This window comes from Mizuhopecten yessoensis, unplaced genomic scaffold (genome assembly GCF_002113885.1).
Source record: "Mizuhopecten yessoensis strain PY_sf001 unplaced genomic scaffold, ASM211388v2 scaffold5133, whole genome shotgun sequence".
Lineage (NCBI taxonomy): Eukaryota > Metazoa > Mollusca > Bivalvia > Pectinida > Pectinidae > Mizuhopecten > Mizuhopecten yessoensis.
Genome location: NW_018405896.1, coordinates 361549 through 372590, shown reverse-complemented (window position 1 = coordinate 372590; position 11042 = coordinate 361549). Strand labels below are relative to the sequence as shown.

At 36.3% G+C, this 11042-nt stretch overlaps 1 protein-coding gene across 10 annotated transcripts in view; it reads right to left on the bottom strand.

Moving 5' to 3' along the window:
• Nucleotides 1–1263: 1263 nt before the first annotated feature.
• LOC110450214 (SUN domain-containing protein 2-like) overlaps nucleotides 1264–11042 on the bottom strand; it is a 43716-nt gene continuing 33937 nt past the window's right edge. For all 10 annotated transcript variants that reach the window (XM_021497543.1, XM_021497541.1, XM_021497542.1 and 7 more), the window contains 6 exons: nucleotides 10502–10711; nucleotides 9259–9343; nucleotides 8949–9064; nucleotides 7503–7670; nucleotides 6757–6849; nucleotides 1264–6382 (listed from right to left, as the gene is read on the bottom strand). In XM_021497543.1, the coding sequence (XP_021353218.1) occupies nucleotides 6266–6382; nucleotides 6757–6849; nucleotides 7503–7670; nucleotides 8949–9064; nucleotides 9259–9343; nucleotides 10502–10711 (789 nt within the window). In that variant the 3' untranslated portion in view covers nucleotides 1264–6265. The remainder of the gene's footprint in view (nucleotides 6383–6756; nucleotides 6850–7502; nucleotides 7671–8948; nucleotides 9065–9258; nucleotides 9344–10501; nucleotides 10712–11042) is intronic.

Genomic DNA, 11042 nt, shown 5'->3' with positions numbered 1-11042 from the left:
TTTAAACAAGGGGAAAACACACATACAATTTGAGAAACATCTCTCTGGTACTTTCAGAGAAATAGAGATAACAAAACCTAACTGTCAAAATCCAAGATTTCCACCTGTCGGCCATTTTTACGGGAATTTCAGGAATTGGTATGCCAATAAGGATAAGATTGATATCATTATTGTTTTGACGTAATTACGTATGCATGCAACCCGTTTTGGATTTTGAAGAATTTTAATTTTTAACAAAGTGGAGGAACAGCCACTTCTGTGGGAACAACGTTGTGTCTTCTATGGCTTAGACGGGAGACAAACGCCAATCAGAAACCGTCTAAGAATTTCTTTAAAGGAACTACGGAAAGACTCTAACATATTCCTATTGGAAAACATTCACAATGGTTTCCCCGTTTTGTTGTGATCGTACACGTAGGCCATTGGCCTAGCGCTTAAAACATGTACTTAGCCAAGTGCTACAAAGACCTGTGGCAGATCCAGGATATTTGAAAGAATGGGTCCATTTAACGTAGATGACACATTATTGATAAACCTCCCAGGCAATTGTAGGATACATTATTTTTTTAAAGGAGTAAATAGAAAGTGAATGTTCGATAAAGCACCTTAAACCAGTGGCAGTTCAAGGGTCTTTAAAATGAGGGGCTTAAATACTGAAGACAATAGTCATCTTTCCAAAAATCCACTGAAAACTATGACCTTATTTTACATGTGAATTTTCTTTAGACATTTGCCAGGAAGAGTTATGGCCGCAGGTGATTGTTGTAATATTTTAAATATTTATCAATGTCGGAGGAATAGTCAGTGTCTCAATTATCCTTGGTTCTTTCATCTTCATCCATCCTTTGTCTCCTCTTCTCCCTCTCTCTTTGCCTTTTTACAAACAGGAAGGAGAATAAAGATAAGACTTTGTCATGGACAAAGTGAAGTTTCCAAGGATCCAAGTAAAATAGGGCAAGTCAAAAGATTTGCTCAAGAATGTTTGAAGTATTGTGAGGCGATAGAATATGCTGATTGGGATATATTGATCCATTAAATAGCCGCGGTGGTTCAGGCGTCTGACATTCTGCTACCACTAGCCCTCCACCACTGGGTCGCGGGTTCGAGACCTACATGGGGCAGTCGCCAGGTACTGGCCATAGGTCGGTGGTTTTTCTCCGGAAACTCCGACTTTCCTCCACCACCAAAACCTGGCAAGTCCTTACATGACCATATAGCTGTTAATAGGATGTAAAACAGAACCAAACAAACTAACTAAAGTTAATCTTTAAGTATTTTATTTTAGGTTGCTGCCTAACAGATGTCACAGTAAACGTGAAACATACATGTATATCAATAACATACAACAGATGGACAACGTGGACAACTCCTGTCTACCTTATATAACCTGACAACAATAACATATACTTTGACCTAGTCAGCTGGTCAGTCTAGGTTTCGGGATAAAAAATAATAATAAGTAAATATTACTTACTGTCTGCCTTCTGGAGAGAACTTATAAAGGCTATGCCTACTGTCCCTTCTAAAATTTTGATCAATGACCTACATTTTTATGCTGAAACTTTCATATCTCACAATGATGGTGAGTGGAGTGCCACTTTGGGACATAAGAGTTAACTATAATGGGTGGGCTTGACCACATAGAACTTGAGACTTTCCCAAACAATCTAAAATATTTTATTCTTAAAATGAACACAAAGGATGTGGAGAAAACAAACAATGCCAAAAATAAATGGTTACACAAGAAACATACACATCGTAACAAATCGTAAATTTATAATGACCTCTATCTGAACTACATTCAACTCCAATAAAACCAATAGTGAAAACAGTGACATCAGAGAAATCCAAATCGAAATCAATTGATCTTAGTTGTATCATAATAATCTGGAAGGAAAATTTCAAATAACAGGACAATTCATATTTCATTAATAGGCTTCATTCAACCTATAAAAAAAAAGTCATTTAAAAATCAGATATCCTACATATGTATTATGAAAAATCGCTAACTTAATTACAAAAATATTTGCAGATGGACAAGTCGAGCAATAAGGATACAATTACCAGGTAAACTCATTTTATTATGAATTCATGCTCTTAACAAAACCCTATTTATGACCCTTGTCATCGACCATTAACACTTGTAATTAGCAAACCAATTTCTGAAGTCCTTGGGAGCTTGTTATAATTATTGTTCTATAGAATATCAAATTTAAGTTTCTGCCTTAATGAACCTATGAACATATCCCAACACACATGAAAAAACATTAAAGTCACATCACAAAACAGGGTCAATGAAGAGGACATTAACCTCACAAAAAAGTGTAAATTAACATAAAGTAGAGGACATTTTAGGAAAAAATAGTGTCAATACAGACTGTACATTAAATGAAAAGGGTATTTATATCACAAGAGAGTGTCAATACACAAAGTGAACAAAGATATATATGTACTTAACTTGAATAATTTTGAAAAAAGTGGTGAACAATTTGGGTGGGATACCTGCATTTGTTCTGTCTCACAATAAATATTAAGGCAATTTTGTTATTGTCATGGTCAGAATGATTAGGAAAAAATATTGTCCTGTTATGTTAAAATGTTATTTAACCATTTTGATTCCAATTAATGAAGTTTTAACCTAATGAGATCAGTTCAAATACCTCATCACAAGGACAGAAATCTTGTATTGAGGATCCACCCTTAAAAATTGCTGCTGACACTGTGTTGGTTGGTTTTGTAACTGGTTAAAACGCCATACATGATATGACTCCTTCCTTAATTTACACTGTAATCATATGTAATGGTTATGTGTAATTGTAATTTAAATATAAAAGCGTTAATATCATAATAAATAAAATGTCATTGATAACTTGAGCAGTAAGCATCATACACAGTAATATTGAATATGTATAAACTACGCTTATCTATACACCACAATTACATAAAATACATGTATACACACTATTAGAACTTTAACACCGACAAAAGCTAAAACAATCTAAAAAAAAATATCTAAAATTTGACAAGGAATTGTCAAAGTTACACTGCCTGGAATGAAAACAAAACAACGGAAAATAAATCTAAACAAACTGCTATTGCAAATAAAATTACCATATTATAGCTATAGTAAAAACAAATAAAACACAGACAATAAATTAAAATCTGGTACTTATAGCTGTATAAACTATGAAAATCAACAGGAACAACGTTTGGAATCTCTCATTTTGTAAACCCGGTAGCTGAAAACGTTTGTAGGGACTCAAAATGATTACATTTACCTCTAATTAGTCCAATTTTGCATATTTACGATTTTTTTTTAGATTCATGCTATGATTATTGAAATTGAAATATTTCCTAAACAAAACAAAAAATTTGATTTATGACATTTGTACCTAAAACATTACTGGCAGGCAAGGCAAGGTTTGGCAGTCTTGTTGCATGTGTTGTACAAATACGTAGTATATGTACATTTTGTACTTTTAGGTAAATCCTTAAGCTATTTCCTTTGGAATCTTAAATTATTTAATTTGCTTATATTATGCTTTTCTTTTTTATTTGCTTCATTCAAGTATGACAGGAGCAATAATTCATATGTAAAACATACACTTGGAATAAAATGTGAAAACAGTTATGCCAAATTAAAGGTGAGTCATATCTCAATACCTATAACTGTGCAATTTGTTTTATTGTTATATTGGACAACCTTTTATAAATTCTATTTCATGGATTGATTTTGAAATTTTGTTTCGCTTCTACTACATGTTGATGTTTAAATGCACAAGACATTGTAATGTAAAGGTGATTGATGACTACAACATGTACAGCTATCTAAAGTCCTAGTAGCTAGGTTATTACACAGTCTGTCTCTATCATGTGGACAATGGTCAATTTGGTTTTTATAAACAAAATACACAAAAAAAAACTATCATATTTAAAAACATATATACAAATCTCTTAATCAGGTCTACAACAAACTTTGACTCGAGTCAAACAGCAGATCCTATGAAGGAAGGCAGCCCTGGGATTTGACAGTCAGCCAAGTATAATAAATCATATAAAAAGGTAAAACATTTTACACTTGCTAGTATCAGGAGCCCTCCATCTCAGCTAACTACAGGCCAATGTTATGACCCTACACGTACCTCATAGTTATGGTTATTAGAATGAGATAAAGTGGAAACTATCAACTGTTAATGGACAATAAGAGACAAAGATGGATGGCAATAGATCAACTGCTTGAGGTAACCTTATAAAACCTACACAACCGTTATTTTTGAAGAAAATGACAACCTTATATAAACATAGGAAACTGTGGTCATTACAGCACTTTAGAGCATGTTCTGATTCTTGATTTGATACACAGCAAAAAATGAACTATCATTAAATTACACAAACATGTTCACCTGACAGCACTTAAATGGTTCAACCAATCCTCGCCCATTCACCATACTAACTTACACCATTGCACTCCTTTTTACCAACGTAGACATTTCTTCAACACACTCATCAACATTAATTTTGGTGAGATAAGCCCAAACATAATCAAAGCACTCAAATGTATCAGGTTATACATCTTGTGCTAACTTTAGATCAAAAGTTGCTGCTGCTGCTGTGTTTGACATTATCCTTTCAAAGTGAGGTTGTAATTTACCTTTTTACTAGAACTTTAATATATGTAAAAAAAGAAATAGAACAAAAGATATTTCTGATTTCTGGCAGCAATAGAATGAAGCAGTATGAAGCTCAAAATGAAATAAGCAGAACTAGGGAACATGAATAACCTACTTACTCTAGAACTCTCTAGAACATTCAGAGAAATAATGACTATGCACTTTAATTGTCAAGTTCTAGGATTGTTGCCCAAATTGAACATGCACAATTAAGAACCAAAGAGAACTTAATTGTGAAATCTGAGAAATAGTGATAATAAAACCAATTGCTTAATTCTTGATCAGTCTCAAAATAAAACATGTACAACTAAGGATCAATGAGAACCTATAGAATTTGAGAAAGATCCATCCAGTATTAATTCAGAAATAACAACTTGAACTCCCAAAATCAAAGATGGCCAGGTTCTTCCAATCAGTCTAATATTAAACATGCAAAACTATCAACCAAGGGGAACCTACATTTCACATCGGAGAAACATCTGTCACAAGAACTACTTGAAGGATGATGGACCAAAACAAAAGGCAATCTGTTTAGCCCACCATCTGATTACACAATCCCAACATATTCTGTAGCAAATTTCATCTCCAAGAAATTCTGATCTTAAATCATTAAGTATTTGTTTTGGATACAATGTTCTAAATTTTCATATGAGACATTTGTATCTTGGTATCCTACATTACATTTGATGTGCATTCTTTTCAAGTTTAATAATCCTGTGTTTATCAATGCACTTACGTGTATATAAGTTGCTACCCATAGGTTTCCAAATACTTATAAAACATTTTGCATGGTCAGCATAATATCTTTTAATTCTTCAAAATTTCTTCAAGCATGGATACTTCAGAGGGTCCGATGATATCACTGTTGTATATTCTGTGTGTTGTATAATGGTCAATACACTGGATAGTGTATAAACAAACATCACAAGCACCAACTGTCTACTAATGATTCACTTCCTTTCCACATGTAACCTTGCTGCTATCAAATGGTCAATTAGTCATGATGCACCTTTTGGTTTGGTCAGAATCATTTTGTGTGTAGCATCACTTCACAACAGTTACTTTACATCCCTGTATAGAATTTCATCGAGATTCGTCTTTAGTACCCTGAACACATCTCAGATCTCTGTAGTTCACCAATGTATGTATCTACTAATCTGTAAACTGTTGTCCCAAAATCAGGACCTACCACTCCTGTAAACTGTTGTCCCAAAGTCAAGACCTACCACTCCTGTAAACTGTTGTCCTAAAGTCAGGACCTACCACTCCTGTAAACTGTTTTCCTAAAGTCAAGACCTACCCCTCCTGTAAACTGTTGTCCCAAAGTCAAGACCTACCACTCCTGTAAACTGTTGTCCAAAAGTCAGGCCCTACCACTCCTGTAAACTGTTTTCCTAAAGTCAAGACCTACCCCTCCTGTAAACTGTTGTCCTAACGCCAAGCCCTACCACTCCTGTAAACTGTTGTCCTAAAGTCAAGACCTACCACTCCTGTAAACTGTTGCCCAAAGTCAGGACCAACCTATGCCATGAACACATATCTTTCACCACTATCTTGACCCTGTAGAATTACTCTCTATGGCAGATGTCCTTGGATCAGCCTGTATACGGAGAGCCATGGACACGGAATCTGTACACACATGTGAATACTGGGCTACCATGGTTACTGAGGATCTTGAGTTCCACAAACTTGAAAAATCCTGGGTCTGATACCTGTAAATTATAGCATCCAAATTTTTACCACAAACGTGTACCACATTTCATTTCCTTAGTCTGTCTTTACATTAGTTCAAGCATTAACCACTACAATGTATGTTATATAGACGACAGGGACAGATGGAAAAACAAACAGACCGGCAAAGCTATTGCTATATACTCCCCTCAATGTTGGCAGGGTATAGTAACGTTTCAATTTAGTTTATATGTTATTCAGGTGTACCAAGGCACAGAATTTCAACGGCATCTCCAGCTTCAGTAAGTAAACAGTAATAAAAAATCTGTATAACGTAAGGGAGAGGTCAGCTACAGTAAGTCTAGGGACACATCTGCTTTTTAACAGTATGTCAACACATTGAATAAAGGCATACCTGTATAGGGAAAAACTGGAGAGGTCTGCCGTCATCATTGTAGGTGTAGTTCCCCAACACTTTACCAGACACATCCTTCTCGCCTGTCATTCCCTGCAATGGTACACAACATTAAGATGTAAAACTTAGCTAAGCATTCATCAACACATTCTACACATGTCCATTGAACTAGAACAGTACATACGCCCTGCTCTGCAATGAAAATGGTTGCAAATTTTCATAAAAGTCTTTAAAAAATATTTACAGCTATGGTCCTCATACGATAAGTTCTGAACAGGGACTGTTACTATAAATGTATCGACCAATCAGTGGCCATCTTGAAAAGCAAAAATTAATAGATGTCCATTCAACGTGAATTATATCCCCATGTATCACCCCAGAAACTTTCATTGTATTAAATTTAATGAAAAATTTATTGAAATCAATCAAGGAGGAAATGTTCAGAAAACCTTTTATCCATGACAGAAAGACTGAATACACCAGTATATCTAATCTAACTTTGTAGTGTCCGGTCTAATAATCCATGCCCCAGGCATATTTCTGAACAATTTAATGTAAAATCAACCCAGTTATTCTTAAAGAAGAGATTTCGTTTTCCCATTTTACCTAATGGGTCTAACACCCCATTCCAAAGGTGAGTTAAAGTTACAGAGTTCTATCAAATGAAGAACAAAGTTACCTGATAAGCAGATAACTATTTCATTATGGACATAAACTGTTCAAATTAAACCAGATATGTCCAATACCTGTACAAGGAAATCCTTGGGAGCGCTGTCAATTTTGCCATTTGGTGCTACAGATTTTGGAATGTGCTCAAGCGAGAATCCTGTTGGCGTTATAATAGTTGAGAGTTCCACTACCAGGTGGCCCTGACTTCCCTGGAATGCCCAGCATGATCCTGGATGGACCTCCGGCTGTGAAGTACAAACATCATTAACTGTTAGACAAGGAGAGTTTAAGGTGTACCACAGGTATGTTATTACATTTTGTGTGAAGGTTTACTTGTATGACGGTACAAGGTGAGTTTAAGGTGTACCACAGGTATGTTATTACATTTTGTGTGAAGGTTTACCTGTATGAAGGTACAAGGAGAGTTTAAGGTGTACCACAGGTATGTAGTGACATTTTGTGTGTAGGTTTACCTGTATGACAGTACGAGAGGGGTTTAAGGTGTACCACAGGTATGTAGTTACATTTTGTGTGAAGGTTTACCTGTATGACGATACAAGGAGAGTTTAAGGTGTACCACAGGTATGTAGTTACATTTTGTGTATAGGTTTACCTGTATGACGGTACGAGGGTAGTTTAAGGCGTACCACAGGTATGTAGTTACATTTTGTGTGTAGGTTTCCCTGTATGACGGTACAAGGAGAGTTTGAGGCGTACCACAGGTATGTAGTTTCATTTTGTGTGTAGGTTTACCTGTATGACGGTACGAGGAGAGTTTAAGGTGTACCACAGGTATGTAGTTACATTTTGTGTATAGGTTTACCTGTATGACGGTACGAGGGGAGTTTAAGGCGTACCACAGGTATGTAGTTACATTTTGTGTGTAGGGTTACCTGTATGACGGTACGAGGAGAGTTTGAGGCGTACCACAGGTATGTAGTTTCATTTTGTGTGTAGGTTTACCTGTATGACGGTACGAGCAGAGTTTAAGGTGAACCACAGGTATGTAGTTACATTTTGTGTGAAGGTTTACCTGTATGACGATACAAGGAGAGTTTAAGGTGTACCACAGGTATGCAGTTACATTTTGTGTATAGGTTTACCTGTATGACCGTACGAGGGGAGTTTAAGGCGTACCACAGGTATGTAGTTACATTTTGTGTGTAGGTTTACCTGTATGATGGTACAAGGAGAGTTTGAGGCGTAACACAGGTATGTAGTTACATTTTGTGTGTAGGTTTACCTGTATGACGGTACAAGGAGAGTTTGAGGCGTACCACAGGTATGTAGTTACATTTTGTGTGTAGGTTTACCTGTATGATGGTACAAGGAGAGTTTGAGGCGTAACACATGTATGTAGTTACATTTTGTGTGTAGGTTTACCTGTATGACGGTACAAGGAGAGTTTGAGGCGTACCACAGGTATGTAGTTACATTTTGTGTGTAGGTTTACCTGTATGACGGTACGAGGAGAGTTTGAGGTGTACCACAGGTATGAATTTACATTTTGTGTGTAGGTTTACCTGTATGACGGTACGAGGAGAGTTTGAGGCGTACCACAGGGGTATACCCATGATGCTGTACTGAGCTGTTTTCTTATGGTAGGTCTCGGAGCACCTCGTGCTTATCACACTTCCTCCTGAAAAATAGAGAAATCACATGTCAAACTATTTGCTCATTGATTTTAGTAATTGGTTAACTGGCTGAAATTCCTTTTATTAAGAGAAAACTATAACCTTGGAAGGATACAAGTGGCAGTTAAAAAAGTAGAAGTTTAACAAAGGGTTCCAGAGCAAAGGCAGGCAGCCAAATCTTGTCTATAATGAAACATACCAGAAGATTCCAGGGCAAAATCTGGTAGTCCAATCTTGTCTGCACTGTACTTGAGTAGAGCATCATCTACAATGGTCCTTATTAGCTGTTTGAATTAAGAAGATATAATTCAGTCACACTACTTCAACAAAGTATTGCACACCAGAATGTTATTCTGATACAGGAATATGTGACATTTTTCATTAACAACAGGCCTATGGGGTCAGTCAGCCTCTTCTTGAATCTAGATTCTGATCCTCAACACCCATGGATCATTTTATGTAATGTTGGCCCTCTTGTGATGATTACCCCCCAAGTTTCATCAAAATCTGAGAGGACAGTTTCTGATAAATCATAAAATATGTTTGTTTACACAAAACAAATGACACACAATGATGGAAAAAGGCAATAATACATTGTACCAATACATCACCTAAGTGACTCAGTAAGTTTATTTCTGGTAGAAGTTTACAAATTACCGATTTGTATATGTATATATTTACATTTGCACTGCATAGGGCCTAGATAACTCTACTGGCCCCATTGTCACATATTTTCCAATGAACTACAACGGGGATTAGATCAATGTAGTGATACACTGACCTAATTACCGCCAAGTGGCGATGTTCCGCGGTGTTGTGTCTTAAAATGTTATTGTATGACAGTTAAATCGCTAAATGACCACAACATATATTAAAATGGTCACATGTTAGTATACAATTTGGTAATTGACATATATGCATTTAAATAAAAAAAAATCTATTATTAAATTGATGTGTTTACTGTGGAACTTTCTTGGTTTTTTTTTTTTTTAGCCTGGTTGCCCTTGACAACGACTGTGGAATGCGAAACTACCCGGCTGTTCCGAACAATTTACCGCTGACCCTGTCGGTGTGTATAAGAGTTTTAAAACGGCAATTAACAATACTCGCAACATTGCACAACTAATATTGTTGGTTTGGAATATAAATATAAGGATTGGTTGTCATATTTTTGACGTTTATTGGCGTGTAAACGACATCGGGCTTGCGATATATTTAACATGGTGCGCTAACGCGCACCATTCAATATATCGCAAGCCCGATGTAGTTTACACGCAAATAAACGGCAAAAATATGGCAACCAGTCCTTAAATAAAGCCAAGGCTTACAATACCAGACTGCTGTCCATCTTAAGCTTTTCTGTAAAAACTCTCTTTAGTAAACAAATTACTCAATTTAATCATTCCACATAACAATGAATTGCTATGATATAACCTTCTCACCTGTTCAGATATATCGGCCCCACCCCCAGAATTGGTGATGGTGATGGAGGGCTCCATTCCCTTCTTTTGCTCAGCCAAGATGTGGCGGGTGATATCAGCAGCCATGAGGGACATGCGCTCCTCCAGGTCTTTACGACTAACGTAGTTATTGTGTAACCACACCATGAATGCATCCTGTGGCCCGTTTCCACTCTCGTGGCCTCCCATCACCTTCGTAACACAAATGCAGAGATTCATATCATTTTTGGGAAGAATCGAGTAAATATAAAGGTCAGTAGAATAATAACATTTATTATATCTGTGTGATGGACTTTAACAAGTAGGACTACAGTACATGAAGATGGTGTTTGATGATGTGACGTCACCTTTACCAGGTAGGTGTATAGTACATGTCGATGGTCTTTGTTGTGATGACACATTTACCAGGTAGGTGTATATTACATGTCGATGGTATTTGTTGTGACGTCACCTTTACCAGGTAGGTGTATAGTACATGTCGATGGTCTTTGTTGTGATGACACATTTACCAGGTAGGTGTATA